Below are 22,856 nucleotides of genomic sequence, written 5' to 3' on the forward strand. Positions count from 1 at the left end.
GGCCTATTTTTACTGGCCTCCAGCGCAGGCGGTGCTGAAAAACGCCAGTAGAAATAGGTTACCAGCTGCCTGTACACTATGCCTTGTGTACTAGTGTAAAGTACGTGCCTATCGACAAAGAGAGTCATCAAAGGCAAGTACATGTGAACTATACGGACCATTTATTAGATCACCATCACATCACATGTATTTCTTCCTTAGATTAACTAGATTTCTAATCATAGCTCTCTTATTTGCAGCTTTATTTTGTCTATTGACGGATTTGCTTATCACTCTGAAGTCCAACCAGACGCAAATTCATGAATACAAATTTTCTTTTGCGTACATGATGCTGATTTCAAACTGAACACATTCACAAAGGCCTTGTTTAGTTCTCAAAAATTTTTTGAAAAAATTCAGATTTTCCGTCACATCGAATCTTACGGCGCATACATAAAGCATTAAATATATATAAAAATAATAACTAATTGTACAGTTTGTCTGTAATTTGCGAGACGAATCTTTTGAGTTTAGTTAGTCCATGATTGAATAATATTTATCAAATACAAACAAAAGTGCTACAACGTCTATTTTGCATTTTTTTTAGAACTAAACAGGCCAAAGACTCTCTACACATCAATTCTCTTCTTCATCTTTTGCTTATGAGAAACCAATTCTTGAGTTCCTGGAGCAACGCGTGAGAAATCAATTGCCTAGTCCATTTCCATTAGATATAAATATAATCATACAATCTAGAGATGGTGGTGGAGTCCTGGGCTCCTGGCTGGCATGAAAAAGGGTACTCTTCACTTGTCGCGGTATCATAGGCTTGGTCGTGTATCGGCATTTCTCTGTAATCAGTTCACTTTGGTTTCCATTACAAGTAGCTAAGTTACTTTGGTCTATTAGCTGCTCGTCAGTAGCATAAAAACTCTGTAACATGTTGTTACGCTCTTTTTAATGAAATACGGGTTAACCACCCGATCGAGAAAAAAAGTATGAAAAAAGCATATCAGCGAAAAAAGGATGATGTAGCATTCAAAACTACCGTCCAAATCCAACCTTGTTAAGAAAAGGTTAATAACAGTTCTAAAATTTGATGGTCAACTTCAACAGTTTTGTAAATAGGTTTGACATTTTTTTTTTTGTCAAAACTCTCGAAATCTCGTATCCAACAGTTTAGCAATTGGGCTTGACATTTATAGCAAGTTGGCAAATTCTCCTCCTTTCTTGGCATTTATGCACGCCTGGAATAGGCTTGACATTCTGTATGCGCGTGCTTTTATAGCAAGCTGACAACCTAATGTTGCTTCATTGATCTCCAGAACCAGTAGAATTTTTTTTTGCCAAGTCAAAATTGCCAAACACTTGGAGATATCTAATTGTTCCCTCAATTGTTCCCTCTCTATATCGTTTTGGGAGTTGGCAAAGAACAACATTTCCTAAAGAAAATTTGCAAAACTGTTAGAGTTGTTCTAACGTGGAAAATCGGAAATTTGAGGGCTGTTTTCCTGTCTCTAAATATAAATTTTTGGCCAAATTAAAAGATGGGCCTCTCTTTGTTTGGGTTGGGCCCAACGTTCGCCCTTTCCAGCCGTTGTTAGAGGCCGAGCGGCGGCCGACCTCACACGCAAGGCCCAGACCCAGACCCAGACGGTAGCAAAACCCTAGACCGAGAATCTACAAATAGCAAAGCAAACCAGCCCTGAACGCCGCCGCCGGGTGGACGCTATTCTCATCCTCCTTCCGCTTCCTGATGGTTGTATCTCTGCACCCTACCTCTACAAGATTGGGTTTCGTTCGATTCTTTTGCTCTCTTTTCTGTTTCTCTGGCTTTTAGTTTTGGTTTTTCTGGTGGATCGATCGATTGCTCTCCCGATGATGATTAAAAATTTATACTTTCGTTCTTCTGAAGTTGCAATGTGGAAGAACTTTATACTTTCGTTCTTCTGAAGTTGCAATGTGGAAGAACAATTTGGAGACCTGAACTGAGGGGATTCTTGCTCGATCTACCCCTGTTTTCTTTTTCTTTTTTGTTCCTCTATCTATGTTTTAATTTTAAGTTTTCACTGTGCTCATCCGGATGGATATGAATAGTGTTCTTGGAAGATCCCTGTGAAGACCTGTGATGTTAAAAAGTAGTGGCCTGATTTACATTGATGAGCCTTTTATTATCACGCAGAGGGATCTGAGTCTGGTTTTTTTCCTCTTTTAGTTTTTATTATTTATTTATTTATATTTATTTATATTTATTATTATTCATCTATTACTATTTTTCCTTCTCACCCGATGAATGTACATGATTAAGTTTCAGCCTTGTCTGAAAAAACTATCAATCTGTTGATACTCTTTCACATCCATGTCTGAGGGTGTTTGTCTTCTTCCTACTTCAATTTCATCATTTCACCTGAAAGATTTCTGAATCTGCAGATCGGCTTAGTTTAGTCTCTGGTGATGATCAAAATGCATACTTTCGTTCTTCCGATGCGCTTTCTCATTGCGCACTGCGGAACTCTCGAGACCTGAACTGAAGGGACTTCAAGCCTGTCGCTACTGCATCTTAAATGTTAGATAGCTTAGCAAAAAAAAACAATTTTAATGTAGTTTTTTTTGTTTTGTTTTGTTGCTTCACGACTGGAAGAATGGCCTGATTATCTATTGTCTGGTCATTCTGTAGAGGGAAGCATAGATTGAACAAGTAGCCAGAATTAAACAGCATGATGCTTGTTTCATTGCATCCGTGTTACCTGTCTCCTGGCACAGTACAATGACATTTGCTTTTTATGAAATTGTTTACCTATTACGAGCTGTGATTTGAAGTACACATAATGCAAATTTAACCGAGGAAACATCGGTTTCATAACGACAGTGCTGATAATGAGGTCGAATGATGATTCATGATTCAATTGTGAATCTTGGCCTAATAAGAATCATAACAGCAGCAACCAGAAAACCAGAACGAAGTTTGAACGACAACAGGCAGTTTGACTATACAATCGCGTGCCGCCGCAACAAAAATACAGGCCATTCCGGCGAAACAATGTCCACAGACATCAATGGCACAGTCAAACTGTTTGCAAGGGTTGTCAAAATTGATGCATTTGTTTTTGCCTGAGGACAGTGGACAGAAAAAAATTTCACGATAATAGCACTTTTGTTTGTTTGTGGTAATTATTGTCTAACTATAGACTAAGAGCATCTCCAACAACTTGGTAAAATTCACTTGTCAAATCTTGAGTTATAGCAAGTTGCTAATTTGTTTAGCAAAAGAAAAAAAGATATGTCTCCAATAAGTTGCTATTCTCATTTGTAAAAATAGACGATGATAGATGGGATCCGCTTACTTGGTAAAAGAATATGTGTCTCCAACAAGTTGCGCTCGGGATAGCAACTTGGGATGTCAACTTGACAAATCTCGGCAGTAGAAACCTCTGCATAGCAACTTGGGAAATTTAGCAAGTTGAGATAAGGAGTTGTTGGAGGAGGATTTTTATGTTTTTAGCAAATTTGGTAGGATAACATGTTGAAATACCAAATTGTTGGAGATGCTCTAACTAGGCTCAAAAGTCAAACTGTGTATTTAGTTTTTATTTTTATCTATATTTAATACTCATGCATGTAGAACCGGAGAGGATAGTGGATAGCAAAATATGTGTTGGAGGAAAAGTGAAAATATGAAATTAAATTAAAACTCATACAAATATATATTCATGTGCAAAAGTTTTAATGCAATCTCGAACTACAAAAATTCAGATAGATCAAATTTTCTGGGGGTCACAGCATTGTTTATCTGGACATTGCTGGGGTTAACAACTGTGAAATTGCTGGGGTTAACAACTTTGAAATTGCTGGGGTTAACAACATTGTGAAATCTGATCTGGACAGGAATTGGTTATCTACCGATGTGCCTTTTCAAAATATTGAAACGAAGTCTTAATAATTCATTCGTATCTGAATTTAATTGCTAGAATCTAATTCTTTGAAGAAGAAAAAATGTTTACAGTTTTCTCTGGGTTTGCTTCTGTATGTCAGTCTCGCGTGATCTCAGGTCCAACAACCTCACTTGGACGAAGTTTCGTGGAAACAGGTCTCGCAAGACCTTTAGGTCCAACAACTTCACTAGGACACAAGCTTCCTGAAGACACGAAGAAGGAAACCAAAGTGAATTATGAAAGAACAATCGAACAAGTAACACAGCTTCGTGGAAATATATATATGTTGCCAGTAAGTGATGACAGTGAGCTAAAAACAGAGTGATTGTTGATAGTTAGAGATTGATCTACTGTGCTATATCCTTGATGCACAAGTGGAGGCTGTTGCTGAAGGAGAGACAGGAAGCTCATTGATCATGCTAAAGATGCTATCATGAAGTGGATGAAGGACTTCCAACCAAGTGCCTATTCTATGTCAGACATCGTCCAAATTTAGTCACTGTAATAGGACTTTGGTTTTGCTGTTAATCTTTTGTAGTTGGTATCCCCAGCATGTACCGTATGTTACTGTTGCTTTATATAAAAGCAAAGGTAAAACTCTTTTAAAAAAATCTAAATTTTCGTTATGGAAGACGGTTGGCGGTAGCAGACGAAGAGAAAGGGTCTATTTTCTTTACTTTCACTTAACCAAGGATTCGTTATGGAAGTAAGAGCTTGTTTGGTATAGCTATTTTTTTAAATAAATAGTTTTATGAGCAACTTTCTAGATGAAGCTGAACTGTTTTGAAAAAAGTGTTTGGTAAAATAGTTTTACCAACTGCTTCATGTATAGATGAGAGAGAAATGAAAAAAAGAGCTGTAATAAGCTATTTTTTTTCAGTTTCATCCCAACTCATGTCTTTGTGAGAGGAGAAAAACAGCTTCACCTATTTTAGAAATAAGTGTTTGGCAAAAATAAAAAAGCTCATGAGCTGTACCAAAAAGGGCCTTAATAGCAACAACCAAATTTTCGATGCTGTTGGAGATGATCTTATGACAGGCCTGGGCTGGACGATATTGGGCACGAACCATTTTGACTTAACTGTAACCTTTCATTTGAATCTTGGATGCTGTCAATTATGTAAGCTTTGTAGATCAACGTAAATGATCTAACAAGAATCATTATATCATTATAGATATGTAAATGACCTAATAAGGATCATCTTGGAAGTGGATTTGTCTAAGCACAAGTATCATTTGAGTCCGGATGATATACAAAAGGTAATCTGTCTGTAACAACACAATCTGAAGAACAAATCTGGCTTGCAGTTTCACGGAATACTGGGGAAGCAGTTTCATGTACCAGTCAATGTACAACTGCACACTGATCATGGCACAACAGAATTACAAGAAACACATTCCGGTGAAACCATGTCTACACAAAAACACAGTCTCGCCAAAAACAGACTCTACAGCTCATCTATGTGTAAATGGCAGCAAACCGACTGCCCAGGAAGAATCATGCCGCAGGTATACAGTAGGAGGTGCTGAGGGCTGGAGGAAGGACGCACACCAGGTGAGGCCCTGCTGGGTTGCAGCTAATATTTGCCTCGCCCACCTCCGGCAGGCCCAGCTGCGGTGGGTGGACGTACCCAGACACCAGCGGCACACATGTCACCATGATCTCCATCCTTGAACCTATGAGCAAGTACAGTGTGATGTGAAAACTGTCAGTCTTTTCGTTTCAAATTGGATTGGAAGTCATCATTCTCTGCCACACATGGATTGAAACATCTGGTACCACGGTTCTTACCTTGCTCATTTGACAACGATACGTGACCACATTTCCTCCCAGCAACCATCCAGTTCTGCGGGTTTGCCTCAACCTGATAAAGTAGTTCGTCCTGCAACACAAAGTCCTAGTTTAGTTGTAAAGAAAACTTCCCATGGTTTTTGTCCTTTATAAGCTTACTTATTGACTGCATAAACGGTTAAACACTAAGGCACACCGCTGAGTGCCGACAGGATAATTGACCTTACAGGACTGGTAGTACAAGAGTTGCAAATGTTGAGCAAGAATGTTCTGGACTTACGACAGATATGGATGCATCCTCCGGGGTTTTCAGCCTTTCGACCCTCCACCTCATATTAACTAATTGCCCAACCCTCAGGCAGTCAGTAGAAAATGGAAGGAATCCAACTGCTAGACATGGATCCAGGACAGGTCGCTTCAGTCTAAGTGCAATCTTGAACAGAAGCTCTTCAGAGTCACCAGATTTGACAGGTACAGGAGAATGTGCTCCAGTTGTTCTGTCACCAGATATCCCATAAGTGATATTCAGCATGCTGTCTGCATTTTCTGCCTCATCTGCATCTAAAATATACCATGAAATCCATAAGTCAGTAGGCAGTACTAAGAGGATTGTAGCGACGGCAAACAATCGTAAGAGACAGCTAAAATAAAAGGCAGACTATATGACAGACTTACCCTTTGTACCACTTAACCGTATCATGAATAAAATTCCAGCTTTGGAAGAAGGAGCAATAACCAGAGGGAATAAACTCAAAGCTGGCCGTCCATCTCCTTTGCCCAAGTGCTCAAATCCAGATTGAAGATCTAACCGTACATCCTTTACATGCAGTGTGGCCTTCACTTCAGAACACAATATCACCTGAAATGGGTGGAAAAATACTAATTGAGACTAAACATGACCAGAAAAAACTATTAATTATTATAATTTCAAATTGCAGAAATACACAATTATCATTGCCAGAATTTTTGCTAATGCTGCTGCTTAACAAAATGCAGAACATATCACTTTGACAACAAGGTCAGCAACACATATAATAGAATTCACATATATGAGAAACCAACTTATGATTCAGAACATGTTCAAACATGCATAATATTTTGATAGGAAAAAATATCTTTTTAGCACCTAAAAGGTGAAAATTGTTCAAGTTGTAGAAGTCACCTAATTGTGCATGCAAAGATCAAGTTTATATACTTTTTTTAGAGCCAACAAAGACTGTTACTTGCATGCTTCAAACTAAAGTACAAGTGTACGGACACATATTTGCATGGATTTGCAAGTCAACGATTTAGTGTTGCCATTGTCTGGTCAAACACATGGACCCATGGGCATGAGAAGCACCCAAATAGGCTAAAATTGCATGATTCATGGTAACTTATGCCTTACACAGAACCAGTGGCAGAGGCAGAAACTCTTTTTTTTCTTTGCTTGGGGAGCCAATAGTATTTTTTTTTTAAAACAAATGTTTGGATTTCCTTTTTTTTAGAATTATTAGATTTCAAATCTTGTAGTGCAACAATTGCCACACATAAGCAATGACTCTCATGCACATGTGCCAGACAGGAGAGAACTCTACCTGTAGAAGTAGAGCTCCATCATTGCACTTGTCCACAACGCGTGTGCTTACATGGAATGGGTTAGTAAAATGGACTGCAATGGTCCTGAAAATCACAATAGTAAACTTGTTGAATATCTGTATCTAAAGGATCGCCGAATTGAAAGGTATCTCATCTTTTCTCATACAATGACAGACATGACACACAGCTCTTCTGCATGTTCGAGGATACAAATAGAGAGATACCTTTCAAACACTTGATTATGGAAAACTCCAAACTCAAGCTTGAGAGCAATCATTCTCATCCCATCTACAACGCTCTGTTTCTGAGACACTGAAACAAGGAGACAAAGAAAGGTCAACTAACTGATTGAAACATAACATAGTGAATTTATCACTTGTTACATAAAGACCTGGGGATTCGCCTCTGGCAATTGTATCATCAATAGCACGAACAGGAAACCAAACAAGAGTAGTCACATCACTAGCCCAATCTGGAAGTTTTATCTTTCCATTTTCAATAGGGATCTTTTCAACCTTTCCAGCTTCAATGGAGCCGTTGGCAGAATTAGCACACTCCACATCACTTCCGTAAATTTCTATTTCAATCATCTGAGACTCCTCAATTTTCAGTTCAGCACCAGCATCGATATGCAATATGCCACCTTTTAAAGAATAGTCTATTGGCTTAACAATTAATCCAATCCATTGGAGCTCATTCATAAGCAATGCAGAGGACACAGCAGGTGTAATATCAACTAAAGCCCTTGGTTTTCTCACCTACAACAGAGAGACAAAGCAATGATAACATAGCTGTCTTAAACAAAACAATAAAAGTAACCATGTTCACTAATTACAAGAAACTATGCCCTGCTTTTGTTTTGAAAGTATAGCTAGTATCTCTTATTGGCAGATTACTGACATGGGACTACGATTTTATAAAACAGTTCAGGTCTTCAGCTCATTTTAGCAATTACCTTCAAAACAGGTCTTGTTGGCTTCTCAAAGCTCATAAATTCATCAGTTTCAACTGGACCATCTTGAGAAAATCCATGCGATCTGAATGACAGTTTGCCAATCTGTCCAGTGAGAGCACCCAACACATAGGAGCCAGGCTTTTGAGGAGGAATGTTAAAAGAGATGATATTTCTACCTGGTACGAGAACATGAGAATCTGAACTTTTAATTGCCTGCATGGATGGCAACATTAAACCATTAGGTGACTGAAGAATAGATTGTGTACGGTCATTTCTCTAGAGTTTGAATGTACTTTATCATAATAGTTTTGGTTTATGAAATCTGTTCTGCATGGATGAAACTGAATTTTACTTGAAAACATAGTAGTGCATCCAAACCACAAATAACAGAATAGGACATGCCACAGAGGAAAAGGGTAGCAATCAGCAATGCAGTACTTGTACCTTGATACCTTCATCTGCACTAGAAGAAGCTGACAATCTTAAACTGAGAGACTCCAGTGTGATGTCATCTGGGAAGCCACTCCAAACTGCTACAGATAGTGTACCAGGATCTCCATCACATAATTCTAGTGGTGGACCAGCATTTCCAGCAAATGTAATTAGTGATGAGACATCAAGGGGCACAAGATGTTTCATTTCACTGTGAGCAAGTCGAACAACTTCTGACTGGAAAGCTTGCCGCTCTTTAGATGAAAACAAGCCACTGTCCAGAGAAAGTAACTTTACACAAGAAGACAAATAACCAGCTTCATCATTAAGAATCTTCTGGCATTCTGCAAGATCAGGAAGAACATCTGCCAACAGCTCTTCCCAGCCCTCTGCAGAATAGAGAGCACAAACTTTCTCATAGGATTTCACAGCTAGGTCATAATTTCCATGCTTAAAGAACAGAGCTGCAATCTCTCCATCAAGAACAACTCCATGTCTTTTCCACCAAGAGCGGTGGTAATTGTCAGCAGCACCTTTAGTAAGCTCCATATATCTTTTCTGTAACACAAAAAATAGTTACTGTTACAGTTCATCTTTATTCAAATTTGTCTCTAGATCAATTAGTTCAAGGAAAACTTCTTAATGAAATGACATGCAGCTCTCCTGCGTTGTTCGAGAAAAAATTAGTTCAAGGAAAACACAGAAGCATTATTAGGAAACTTAAAGTTCATAATGTGTATCTATTGTGATGAACATGATACACTACCTCAAATTCTTCTAGTGATGAAAGTGATGTCATAAAATCAGGATCTGATATCGTTTGTTTCAGTGCATGCTCAGCTGCAACATGAATTTCTGACAACCTCATGGGACGATCAACTGGCAGTGAAGTCTCGGACGTTGCTGGACCTGACATTGTTCTTGTCATTAAGTTAGAAGCAGGTCTGTTGGGAGGAAGTTTTGAATTTGCATCTAAACCTGAACTGCCCAGACAAACATACACAAGTATGTAAGTAAATAGAAATTGCAATCTAAAATCTTATACTGTAAAGATTAATGCATAGTCCTTACGCATCAGATGAATCATACAGCTCGGATAGATTTCCAACAGAGAGAAAAGCCCTGCGCCTATTAGCCTCACGTAGAAGTAAAGAAGGTTCTAATGGCAGAGGTTTCCTGTGAATGCTGAAGAGCTTTTCTCTTGATTTGACTTGAAGAACCATCTGCGAATGAAAAGGATCCACAACTTTACAGTTGCAATAAGTGTGGCGGAAATGGATTTTGTATAACAAAGAACATATTAGCAAATATGAAGCTGTATAGGACCTCACACTATAAGATTCCAGTGTTTAGCATTAAGGCCTTGTTTAGTTCTGAAAAGTGAAAAGTTTTCGGTACTGTAGCACTTTCGTTTGTTTGTGACAAATATTATCCAATCGTGGACTAACTAAGATCAAAAGATTTGTCTCGTGATTTACAGCTAAACTGTGTAATTAGTTTTTGTTTTCGTCTATATTTAATGTTTCATGCATGTGCCACAAGATTCGATGTGACGGAAAATCTTGAAAACTTTTTGGTTTTCAGGGTGAACTAAACAAGGCCTAAATTATTAAATCTGCTGCATCCCATCTTTCATTAAATATAGAAACTATCAACACCAGCTTTGTATTATTGCTCAATGGTCATGTCATGTGGGGAAATACGTACACTAGGCGTCGCAGGCTGCGCGATGTGCGCAGGGCCGCTGAGCGCGCCCAGAGCCTGGCCAGGGGGGCTGGCGCCGTTAGTGGCTAGCCAGGCGGATTGGCCAGAAAATGAGAGTTTAGGTTTGGTAAGATATGGTTTGTTTAGAAAGATATTATCTGGTTTCCTTAAGTCTAGAAGATTAGTTTCCTTTCTTGTTGGGAGTCCAGGCTATAAAGCCTTGTAATTGGAGACCTTTTGGAATCAAGCAAAGTTAAACCTATCTCTCCTCTCTCATCTCTCAAGCCGCCGGCCAGGGGGGTATAACCCGACCAGCGAGGTTAGGCGAGGGGGCATAACCCCGCCAGTTATCACGGACCAAGGCTACGAACTGCGTAGCCGAGGGCCGCCGTCGCTGGGCGAGAACGCCCTTGACAACCTGGTATCACGGTCACGCCGATCCTCGTCAACCTCCCAGGCCACCACTGCCGCCGCCCACCCTACCCCGCCGCCGTCTCCTACATCCTCCACTGCGTCCACCCATCCCCTGCCCACCATGGCTGATCCCACAATCGCCGATGTCGTCGAGATGCTGAAATCCTTCAAGGAGGAGATATCCTCCATGAAGGCTGACATGCTGGCGCTGAAGGAGAAGTCGGCTTCTACGTCCGAGAGCGCGGGCGGCGGACAGCGCGACTTGGACCGTCCCCCCAAGTTCCAGAAGCTCGATTTCCCGCGCTTCGACGGCAAGTCCGACCCTCTACTCTTCACCAACAAGTGCGAGTCGTACTTTCGGCAGCAGCGCACCTTGGCAGAGGAGCGCGTCTGGATGGCGTCGTACAACCTCGAAGATGTCGCCCAGCTCTGGTTCATCCAGTTGCAAGAGGGCGAGGGCACTCCTTCCTGGGGCCGATTCAAGGACCTCCTCCACTTGCGGTTTGGGCCGCCCCTGAGGTCGGCTCCGCTCTTTGAGCTCGCGGAGTGTCGCCGCACGGGTACTGTCGACGAATACTCTAATCGTTTTCAGGCCCTGCTGCCGCGTGCTGGGCGATTGGAGGAGACCCAACGCGTTCAGCTCTACACAGGGGGACTTCTTCTGCCCCTGAGACACAGTTCGCATCCACAACCCGGAGACCCTCGCCGCCGCGATGAGTCTGGCGCGCCAGGTCGAGCTGATGGAGTTGGACCGCGCCCAGGCCGCGCTTCCACCACCAGCCCCACGCGCACTGCTGGCTGGTCCAGCACCTCGGCCGGCGGTCAGGCCGGCTCCAGCACCCCTGGCGCTCCCGGCCCCGGCGCCGGCTCTGCCAGCGCTCCCAGCTCCACCACCCAGGGGCGCGCCCAACCAGGTCAAGCGGCTGTCGACCGAGGAACAGGCTGAACGCCGACGCCTCGGCCTTTGCTACAATTGCAACGAGCCGTATTCCAGGGGTCACAACCGGGTCTGCCGCCGCATCTTCTTCATTGACGGGATCGAGCTCGCGGACGAGGAGGCCGCCCCCGACGATGCCGAGCTAGCTGCACCAGTGTTCTCCCTCCGCGCCGTCACGGGTATGCCCATCTGTGATACTATGCAGGTACGAGTGACCGTGGGCGACGTCACCCTCACTGCGCTCCTCGACACGGGCTCTACCCACAATTTCATCGCGGAGACTGCTGCGACTCGCACCGGCCTCCCCATCCTCGCCGACCCGCGCCTCACCGCCACCGTCGCCAATGGCGAACGCATCGCGTGCCCCGGCGTGCTGCGACAGGCGCCGCTCGTCATCAACGGCGAGGGCTTCTGCGTCGAACTCTACGTTCTGCCCCTCGCCGGCTATGATCTGGTCCTGGGCACCCAATGGTTGGTGACCCTGGGCCGGATTGAGTGGGACTTCACCGCGGGCACCCTGTCCTTTACCCGCCAGGACAGGCGCGTGTGCTGGTCCGACGTGGCCACACCCACGCCGGCCCTCAGCGCCGCCGTTTCAGCACCGACGACCCTCCTGGACGAGCTGCTTCTCGTCTTTGGGAGCCTCTTCGCGGAGCCAGCTGGTCTGCCTCCTCAGCGAACCCGCGACCACAGCATCGTCCTCAAGCCCGGTGCGTTGCCGGTGGCTGTCCGGCCCTACCGCTACCCCGCTGCGCACAAAGATGAACTCGAGCGGCAGTGCGCCGCCATGATGGAGCAAGGCATCGTACGGCGCAGCGACTCCGCGTTCTCGTCCCCGGTCCTCCTCGTCAAGAAGCCGGACGGGTCGTGGCGCTTCTGCGTCGACTACAGAGCGCTCAACGCGCTCACCATCAAAGACGCGTTCCCCATACCGGTGGTCGACGAGCTCTTGGATGAGCTCCACGGGGCCTGCTACTTCACCAAGCTCGACCTCCGCTCGGGGTATCATCAAGTCCGCATGCGGCCGGCGGACATCCACAAGACGGCGTTCCGCACGCACGATGGCCTATATGAGTTCCTGGTCATGGCCTTTGGACTGTGCAATGCTCCGGCCACGTTCCAGGCTTTGATGAATGATGTTCTTCGCCCGTTCCTCCGTCGTTTTGTGCTAGTGTTCTTTGACGATATTTTGATTTACAGCAGCACTTGGGCTGATCACCTACGCCATCTTCGCGCGGTCTTCGACGAGCTGCAACGTCACAAGCTCTTCCTCAAGCGCTCCAAGTGCGCATTCGCTGCAGCGTCGGTCGCGTACCTCGGCCACGTCGTCTCTGCTGCCGGCGTCGCCATGGACCCCGCCAAGCTCCAGGCCGTGAAGGACTGGCCGCAGCCAAGGTCCGCCCGGGCAGTGCGTGGGTTCCTGGGACTCGCCGGCTACTACCGCAAGTTCGTTCACAATTATGGGACCATCGCAGCACCTCTCACCGCCCTTCTGAAAAAGGACGGCTTCTCGTGGACCGCCGAGACCGCTGCTGCGTTCGACGCCCTCAAGGACGCGGTGACCTCGGCGCCGGTGCTCGCCATGCCGGACTTCTCCAAGCAGTTCACCGTCGAGTGCGATGCATCGTCGCATGGCTTCGGGGCGGTGCTGGTCCAGGAGGGCCACCCCATCGCCTTCTTCAGCCGCCCCGTGGCGCCACGACACCGAGCTCTCGCCGCCTATGAACGCGAGCTCATCGGTCTTGTTCACGCCGTTCGCCATTGGAGACCGTATTTATGGGGACGCCGTTTCACTGTCAAGACCGACCACTACAGCCTCAAGTACCTGCTGGATCAGCGCTTGTCAACCATTCCTCAGCATCACTGGGTTGGCAAGCTTCTGGGCTTCGACTTCGTAGTGGAATACAAGCCGGGGCACTCGAACGCAGTGGCTGATGCTCTCTCGCGGCGGGATACGGTCGAGGAGAGCGCGGTTCTGGTGCTGTCCGCGCCCCGCTTCGACTTCGTGCAGAGGCTGCGCCAGGCTCACGCAACTGACCCAGCCCTCGTCGCGCTCCAGCAGATCAGTGCGGGCACACGGGCGCTTCCCTGGGCGCTGTCCGACGGGCTGGTCACGTACAGCGGGCGGCTGTACCTTCCACCAGCCTCCCCCTTGCTGCAGGAGGCTCTGAGCGTCGTCCACGAGGAGGGCCATGAGGGGGTACAGCGTACGCTGCACCGGCTCCGTCGCGATTTTCACTTCCCTCACATGAAGACGGTGGTGCAGGACTTTGTGCGTGGCTGCTCCATCTGCCAGCGCCACAAATCAGAGCATCTCCACCCGGCGGGGCTCCTCCTACCACTGCCCGTGCCGCAGGGCGTGTGGTCCGACATCGCCATGGATTTCGTCGAGGCCCTTCCACGCGTTAAGGGCAAGTCTGTCATCCTCACCGTCGTCGACAGATTCAGCAAGTATTGCCACTTCATCCCCTTGGCGCATCCGTACTCTGCGGAGGGGGTGGCCCAAGCATTCTTCGCGGACGTTGTTCGGCTGCACGGCATTCCGCAGTCCATCGTGTCCGACCGCGACACGGTGTTCACCTCAAATTTTTGGCGCGAGTTGATGCGCCTTAGCGGCACCAAGCTCCAGATGTCGACAGCCTTTCAACCCCAGACGGACGGGCAGTCCGAATCAGCTAACAAAGTTATCATCATGTATTTACGTTGCCTGACAGGAGACAGACCTCGTGACTGGCTGCGTTGGCTTCCGTGGGCGGAGTACGTCTTCAACACCGCGTTCCAGTCTTCGCTCCACGACACTCCGTTCCGTGTCGTGTACGGCCGGGACCCTCCATCCATTCGCTCCTACGAACCGGGCGAAACAAGGGTCGCTGCGGTGGCTCAGACCATGGAGGAACGCGCCGAGTTCATCGCCGACGTCAAGCACCGGCTCGAGCAGGCCCAGGCGGTCGAGAAACGTCACTACGACCGGGGTCATCGGCCGGTCTCTTATCTGGTGGGAGACTGGGCGCTTCTTCGCCTTCGACAGCGGCCGGTTGCGTCCCTGTCTGCGGCTCCTGCGGGCAAGCTGAAGCCCAAGTTCTACGGGCCATACCGGGTGGCGGAGCTCATCAACGACGTCGCGGTCCGTCTCGACTTGCCGCCCCAAGCCCGCCTCCACGATGTGTTCCACGTGGGCCTTCTTAAGAAGTACCACGGCGAGCCTCCAGCAGCCCCGCCGCCCCTTCCTCCACTCCGCCATGGTGCAGTGGTGCCCGAACCTGAGCAGGTGGTCAAGTCACGCTTGGCTCGTGGTGTGCGCCAAGTCCTTATCAAGTGGAAGGGGTCCTCGCCGGCTTCAGCTACCTGGGAAGATGTTGACGTCTTCCGTGCTTCGTACCCGCAGTTCCAGCTCGAGGACGAGCTGCCTCTCGAGGAGGGGAGAGATGTCATGTGGGGAAATACGTACACTAGGCGTCGCGGGCTGCGCGATGTGCGCAGGGCCGCTGAGCGCGCCCAGAGCCTGGCCAGGGGGGCTGGCGCCGTTAGTGGCTAGCCAGGCGGATTGGCCAGAAAAGGAGAGTTTAGGTTTGGTAAGATATGGTTTGTTTAGAAAGATATTATCTGGTTTCCTTAAGTCTAGAAGATTAGTTTCCTTTCTTGTTGGGAGTCCAGGCTATAAAGCCTTGTAATTGGAGACCTTTTGGAATCAAGCAAAGTTAAACCTATCTCTCCTCTCTCATCTCTCAAGCCGCCGGCCAGGGGGCTATAACCCGACCAGCGAGGTTAGGCGAGGGGGCATAACCCCGCCAGTTATCACGGACCAAGGCTACGAACTGCGTAGCCGAGGGCCGCCGTCGCTGGGCGAGAACGCCCTTGAAAGGTCATCACCAATACTTGTCTCCTGGATACATTATCAGATCTATTATTATCCTATTTTCCATCAAATGTTTAGTTATATTTTTACCATTTGTGATTTGTGATGTACCAGAAGATTTCACGTGTGGAAGAGCATTTTTGCTGACAGTGAGGGGGCCACACCCTACATGCTAGAGAAGCTGTAATGGAACCATGAAAACATGTAACATCAATTTAGCATAGTCAGTTTCTATATTCCATAATCCATAGTCCATTGGCAGCACTTTTTTGTAGATTCATTTTTTTGAGCATACCAAATTAAAGAGACAGACCAATTTCCAATAGGTTAATGTTATCAGTTGGGAGGATATGGGCAAGTTAGAGTGTAGACTGAACAATAGGGAAATGTGACTTTGGTGTAAGAACTATCCACACAGAATGTAATTATAAGCAATGAAGCAAAGCTGGAAAAAATACTTACCTTCTCCTTTTCCATTATTTCTGCTGATGAATCAGGAGGGATTGAAGGCCATGTAGCTGGCTTTGGCCATGGTAACATGCTTAAAGATGCACTGGAAGCACATTAAAAGTCTCAGTTTGAATGCAAGATGGTATTGAGTAACTAAAATGTTGCATCTGCAAGCTTCATTATGACTTACAAAGGACAGAAATGCAATCTATCTATTAATTTAACTAGCTGATGGAAAAGGTGAAGTCAGTAAATAAAATAGTAGCATTGATCTTGTACCTGTTGACTGGACTCTTTTCTATCTCAACCCCATAACCAATCAAGTAAGCAAGCCTCATAAACTGCGATATTCATGAAGAGTGACATATAAACAAACAGTTCCAAATTCTGGGAACATAATCCAGAAGACAAGTAATAGATCATGATGGCAAACTTGAACTCTGGGGTATGAAGAAGTTAATAAACTACAATTAAAATACAATGGGACAGCATTCACCAATTTCTATCCTGAATTTAAAAGCCACAATGGTATATGAGTAATGGTAACACGGTCATCCATTAGTAACTCAGGACCATATAATAATGGTTTAACCAATGTAATTGGAGCCAATATAAGACAGTAGTGCAAAATAATTCCTGAAAAGGATATAAGGGATCTCCAATAGTTCCTAAAGAAACAATTGGTAAATCAATGAGTTTTCCAAGTAGCTAAAATAAGTTGGAAGTATATTTGTTGGGTTGCTCAAATCGTTTCCAAAATCTCGCTCCTAAAAAATAGAAGGCAATTTTTGCATCAGGAATCCCAGATTCTAACCCATGTCATTCCACCTCCAGATTGGCCGATTGATACACGTGTGTGTATTTCCGCATGATTGGATCGATTTTTCCAAGTGCGAAAAGATTAGGAGTTATAAGGAGTTGTTGGACAGCGTTTTTTAATCTTGCCAAAAATTAAGATTGGGAGTGGGTTTTGGAAACTCTTGGTGATGCTCTAAATAAACCAGAGTGATTACCAAGAAAATAAATGATTCATTGTGAATTTGTGATTGCACGTAAAGCATCCAAGTTATAGCTTCTGTTTGTGTAAATAATAACCATGGTGCTAGGCAGATACTAAATAATTGGCAATTCAGATTTCTTTTATTGTTTAAACAAACCACCCGTCAAGGTATGCTGCATGTAACAAGTGTGAATTGTAGTGTTTGAGAATTTGCATAGATAAAAATAATCTTGAAATATTAGATTGGCAGCTTAGATTTTATATTAATTTAATTGAAATATTAAACACTCTTTTGAAGTAGAGCCATTGGTTATTGGCCCTGGAGGCCTTACATTTGATTTATTATTACACTTCATCTACATTCTGAATTTTCTATGCCACAGCTACCAAGCTATGTTAAGTACAGGAATCTTGAAAACATTCCTTAAAGCCTGAATGACTAAAAACTCATTCCTTAAAGCCCCAAAACCAAGCTATTAAAAAGGAGGCCAAAAGCTCCCACATTAGAGGTGGGTCTGGGAAAGCAATTTCTAGACAGCCTTACCCTTGCTTAATTTTGCAAGGAGGCTCTTTCGAACCAAGACCTCCACCACAAGTGGAGAGACTAACTGCACAAGACCAGCCTTCCAGGAAAAAAAAAAGAACTACTAAGCAATATTTCAAGTTTTGTTAGAGCTACTGAACTACAGCGAGGAAAGCATAAAAGCAGAATTCAGATTAAAGATACACCAGACAATGGAGTGGACAGTGGCATAACACAAGTACAACAACTTGCCTTAACACGACAGAGGGAATAAAGATCACCCTGAAGACGATAGAACTCTTTCTCTGAGTCAATAGCAACAGATCCATCACCATAATGCGAACTCGTAGACTTTATCAAACCCAAGCATGCAGTTATCACCCATACTTCACGGAAGCAAAATGGTAGAGCATTCTGAATGAGAAAGGGTAAGCATAATCAGAATTAAATAAAGCACTTCCATGACAATAGTCTTCCCAGCATATAAATAACTCATAAAGGAATGAAACAGTAGTTACATACTTCGTGCAAGGCTAGTGTCTTGGAAAAGCCAACAACAAAAGCATATCCTCTGGCAGCAACCTCAATTGGGCGAGACAGTTTAAACAATAGCTGCATAAAAGGTGAAATGAAAATAAATGGTAAAAGGATTAAAGGTGATACATGGTTTTCAGTTGGCGTGGCAATCACCAATATGAACAATAAAGCAAAATAAAGTCTAGCATAACATTGTACTCCCTCTGTCCTAGTGGTATATAAGGCGTAACCACCTCTGGTTCAAAGACCAAGAACGCATTTAATTCTCTCTCACAGCACTTGTTTAAGTTTGTGTTAGAGCACAGCTGCATTTATGTTTGTGAGAGAGCACGCCTTATATTATGGGACATGGACAAAAAGTGGTTACGCCTTATATACTAGGACGGAGGGAGTATTTGCAAATATCACGATACTTCTGAGCATAATGACAAACCTTTTGACATTAACATGAAAAGTGAAAAGCTTGAAAATGGATCATCTAGAAACAGAAATGAGTTCTTTCATATTTATTCTACTAGCTCTAAAGACTGCCCACTTGTAACTGAAAGAAAACGATACAATAGGTTGAGAAGCTTGCAAACATATATTACTCCCTCCATCCAGGAAAGAATGCAATTCGAGCATAGTACCAAGTCAAACCATTTTGAGCTTGACCAAGTTTATACACAAAAAGTATTAATATTTCTGATACAAAATAAGTGGCATTAGATTCATCATGAAATATATTAGCATAGTATACATAAGAGCTAGAATTGCATCCTTTTTCTCGACGGAGGTAGTAAAATAGTAAGTAATAGTGTAACAAAGCAGAAACCATTTCAGTGTAGCAAATTATCAACAAAACAGAAAGAATGCTTGCAGACACACAGATGTAAGACATTTTCCACCATATCTAGCTTGCAAGGTGCAACAAATGCATAATCAACTATGTACAAACCTTAGCCTGGCAAGCAAATATGTATTGCCTAAACTCAAATTCTCTGAATACGTCATCCTGAACAATTTGGGTAAGTGCTTTGGCTCCTGGATTTAGCAGTGCAGCCTGGTCATCCCCAGTATCTAGCCCACCAAATTCACGATGTTTCCCTGGAGAGTTCACTGCATTGATGAGAACAAGGTTATATTTATACTAAACAAACAATAAAAAATAATTGACAAGAACTGTAAGTAATAGTTATTGAACTAGAAATTCTAAGGCAAGAAAGAGACGTAGTCACTAGTCATTGATAATGACATTATAGTTTTCAAATGAGAAGAGTAAAAAATAGTTAATAAATAAACAGTAAACTACCTCCAGAAAGAACAAGGAAATTTTTCACAAATAGATACACAGGTCTATGAGTTGTAGCAATCCCAATGACTTATGAGCACACTGGATATCAAAGTAATATAAGTGATCAGAAGGTCAGTGCAATATCGCTAGTGTTAACATAAACCTCATCCAGGTCAAATTTGTTTTTGAACGTAACAGGTCAAATTTGTCTAAGTCCCAATAGAACTCAATGGGGATTACAAATCAGAAATTTTAAGGTGCATGTAAGAAATGTGTGATCATGGCAATATAATAATGTGAATACATGAATGAAGTTACTTAAGTTCATAAAGACAACTTCATCACTCTTGAAATAGCCTTATACTCAAACCCTGGTAGATAGGAAGTATTTCTTTTTTAATGCAAATCTACTACGAAGCTCAAAATTGAAGCAAGGTCATTGTCAGATAAAACTAGATATAAACCTGATTCTGAATAGCATAGTTCAAGTTCATCATATTCACGGAGTGAATCTTCATGAAGATTACTCATCTCAAACATGAATGCCAAGCTTTCCTGAACATCATTAAGGAAAGGAAGTCAAATAGAGTAACAGTGCAACTGAAAAAAGAAGTGGTTAAGACTGGCAAACATCACTGTGGTTGCATTATTGTACCTTCAGAATGAAGAAGTTGCAGAAGTTCCATATTGGAGTGAACCGTTGCTCACTTAACCTCCGTATTTCCTCTTCATAAAACTGAACCCGCCTATCCAAAGTGTTTCTGATGCAGTCCACCATTTTAGAGTCAAAATCATCCCAGAATTCCTTGTCTGCTCCATGGAGATCAAACTTGCAGCATCTATATCAGAAAATGAGAAATTTTTACACTGTTACTACTCACATTGTTTGTAGTAACGTTTTACCCAAGAGGCCATAGAGAATTCAAAAGTGGAAATAAGCTCATGAAAGAAAACATGACTGCAAAATAACAGCAAACGAAAAGCTGGGTTGGAACAACTGGAAAATTTGAACACATGCATTTTTTCCAAACAAATATTATCATGAAGAAGTCATAACAAATACCTCTCTCTCTTTTTGGTGTTGAAATCAGCCTCCAGCCTAGCATATACTTTCTTTGCCATCTTAGTTGCTTGATCATTGCTAGGATGGGCCTTCGACACAAACACAATGAACCATTCTCGTTCATCATTTTGCACAATTAATTTGAGGCGAGGCTTAAGAATGGTCTTGAATTCATCAAGATCCTGCACATTTTTATATAAATAAATAAATGAATGGCAAAGTCATCCACATGGTCCATTTGACGAGTACTGTTGCTTGAAAGAATCAAAATGATTAGCATACATAGGATAAAGGGGTGATGTGGGTGGGGAGTACCTCACAAGTAACAAGAACAACAGTTGCATATGGCTCCCGGAACCAGAACAAGTATTGTTCTTGTGGGAATCGACTCCGTAGTCTTGAATCAGTAGTTTGTATAAACTCAGCTGGTAGATTGTCAACAAAAACAGGGTTCCTTGCCTTGTTGTTGAGACAGGCCTTCTTCACTGGCACTCGTTGTTCAAAACTTTCCTTGACATTTAGCCACAAGTCACTAACATCTTCGACTGTTACAAAAACGCAAATCAACATGTGAGAAGGAATTTGTACAAATATACAAAACTTGAAACCACTTCCATTGACAGCAAAGAAATAAAAAAAGTACATAAGTCTACTTCAATTGCGATCCAAATTTACCCCTAGAGGGTTATTAGTCCATCCATGCTAGCTACCTACGCACACAGGTTGCAGCGCAGTAAGGTTGGCGAGTGCATGCTCTTCCCTACTGTCAGAGCCTCTGTTCCCGAAGCAAAGGAGGTGATGGAACAGCATATTACTAGCGAATTTACATGAGTACTTTCTGAGTAGTAACATTGTAACTCGTCATACAAGAAGAAGACTGAGCTACCAAAATGGCAAATCGAGATCTCTCACTGTTCATTCCTTAAGCAATCTGAAACTAGTGAAAGCAAATCAAATCAAAGAAAAGAAAAGAAAAGAAAAGCTTAACAAGTCTGAAACTATCACTATAGGCACTTAGATGCAACCAGCAGACGCTCAGCTACACAACAATACAAAGGCAAGGCACAGTAACACCATTCCTGCACGAATCTAGGCTCGTTCAGATCCTTCCGGATCACACAGCAGCGAGATCAAGCGGACCAAGCTACCCAGATCGCGCCCCAGCAGCGACGTGTGAGTCGCGGCAGCGCAGTTCAGATCCTTGGGGGCTAGAATTAGGTTTTGCCAATTTAGAGGGGAGGCGGCAGGTTGGTACCGGCGATGACGATGCGGTCGCAGGTGGACTTGATGGTCTGGAACTGCGCGAGGTAGTTCGCCATGGCCGCCGGCCGAAGCGGCGGCGGCGGCGGCGTAGGCGGGAAGTGATGGGCTCCGTGCCGGTACTAGTGCCCCATGCGGGCGCTACAGCTCCTGGGAGGTCGCCGGATGCGCGGGCGAGGCGCGGGGGGTCCCCGAGATGCGGAGGCGACGGGGAGCAGCTGGGGAGTCTGCTGAAGACGAAGGCGCTAAACGGGTCGGGTGCGGAGGAGTTACGGTTACGGACTGAGAATACCTGACAAGATGGACCCTCCGCTTGGGGGTGAACTGTCATGGAGTCGACTCATTTGAGTTCGAATAAATAAATATTATATATAAGTATAGTTATTCTCTATATTTCTCGGTTGTCAAAAATAAATTTAACATGTGTTTGAATACCAAGTACTTTAAGTAACTTCTCAAATAATGATTTAACATATGTTTGATTTGAAGATAAGTTTAGATGGGATGGTTTCATCCATGATTTTATAGATGATATAGTTCCATTGTATGTTTGGTTGAGAGGAATGAGGATGATTCTTTTTCACCGAGCAAAGCCCTGGTGCCTCCGTTCTGGTGAGCACCGGACGTCACACTGTCCTAGCGATTTTTTAGACAGTGAACAATGCCCATCTTTTCTTCGATAACAGCTTTGGTGAGCACATCGAGCATATCTGATCGCTGCTTAGCAGCTTAGCCAAGTGATAAACTCTAGAACATCTTTCCAGAATACTACTGTGAGCACTCTGATGCTCATTCGGAGAGTTTCAAAGAATACGAATCAATTGCAAAGACGCACTTTTCTCCCTCTATGTAAGCATGCCAACTCCAAATTATTTTTTGAACAAAAAAGCCTAAAGTTAGCATTTTAAAGGATTTTCAAAAATATTTTCACTTGCATCTCACCACATTGCTAGGTCTATAATATATAGAAGTTAATCATCATCTAATGACACTAGTTAACCATGTTAGCTTTAGAATTCCTCTCTTAACAATACGACTATTTATTCTAAATGTAACCATGTACTCTATTATATCTTAACAAGTGAAATAAAAACTCCAAGCATATACCTTTACCTCCGGGCTTGATTTTCATCTGTCATTTTCCTAGCCTTGCGCATCACTATTATGTGAA

At 43.9% G+C, this 22,856-nt stretch overlaps 1 protein-coding gene across 2 annotated transcripts; it reads right to left on the reverse strand.

The window, feature by feature from the left end:
* On the reverse strand, positions 5,088-21,957 carry LOC8066347 (trafficking protein particle complex II-specific subunit 130 homolog). Of its 2 annotated transcripts, none has more exons than XM_021465934.1 (21): positions 21,681-21,957; positions 20,741-20,970; positions 20,426-20,607; positions 20,018-20,201; positions 19,827-19,917; positions 19,027-19,175; positions 18,075-18,164; positions 17,805-17,966; positions 16,309-16,370; positions 16,042-16,132; positions 9,740-9,891; positions 9,435-9,651; positions 8,681-9,226; positions 8,237-8,449; positions 7,673-8,039; positions 7,506-7,593; positions 7,281-7,365; positions 6,379-6,562; positions 5,984-6,264; positions 5,704-5,794; positions 5,088-5,588 (listed from the first exon to the last, which is right to left on the reverse strand). In XM_021465934.1, the coding sequence occupies exons 1-21, from the start codon at positions 21,742-21,744 to the stop codon at positions 5,410-5,412; spliced, it is 3,708 nt and encodes a 1,235-aa protein (XP_021321609.1). In that variant the 5' UTR covers positions 21,745-21,957; the 3' UTR covers positions 5,088-5,409. The 2 variants fall into 2 exon arrangements, with proteins under 2 accessions (XP_021321609.1, XP_002443335.1); XM_002443290.2 differs by having other exon boundaries at positions 19,027-19,187.

Source organism: Sorghum bicolor, chromosome 8, assembly GCF_000003195.3.
Source record: "Sorghum bicolor cultivar BTx623 chromosome 8, Sorghum_bicolor_NCBIv3, whole genome shotgun sequence".
NCBI classification, from domain to species: Eukaryota; Viridiplantae; Streptophyta; class Magnoliopsida; order Poales; family Poaceae; genus Sorghum; species Sorghum bicolor.

Coding starts and splice junctions, on each gene's coding strand:
- LOC8066347 (XM_002443290.2), bottom strand. CDS start 21,744: ATGGCGAACTACCTCGCGCAGTTCCAGACCATCAAGTCCACCTGCGAC. Junction 19,188..19,826: donor ACTATGCTATTCAGAATCAG/GTTTATATCTAG, acceptor TCATCAATGCAG/TGAACTCTCCAGGGAAACAT. Junction 9,652..9,739: donor CTGTATGATTCATCTGATGC/GTAAGGACTATG, acceptor TTGTCTGGGCAG/TTCAGGTTTAGATGCAAATT.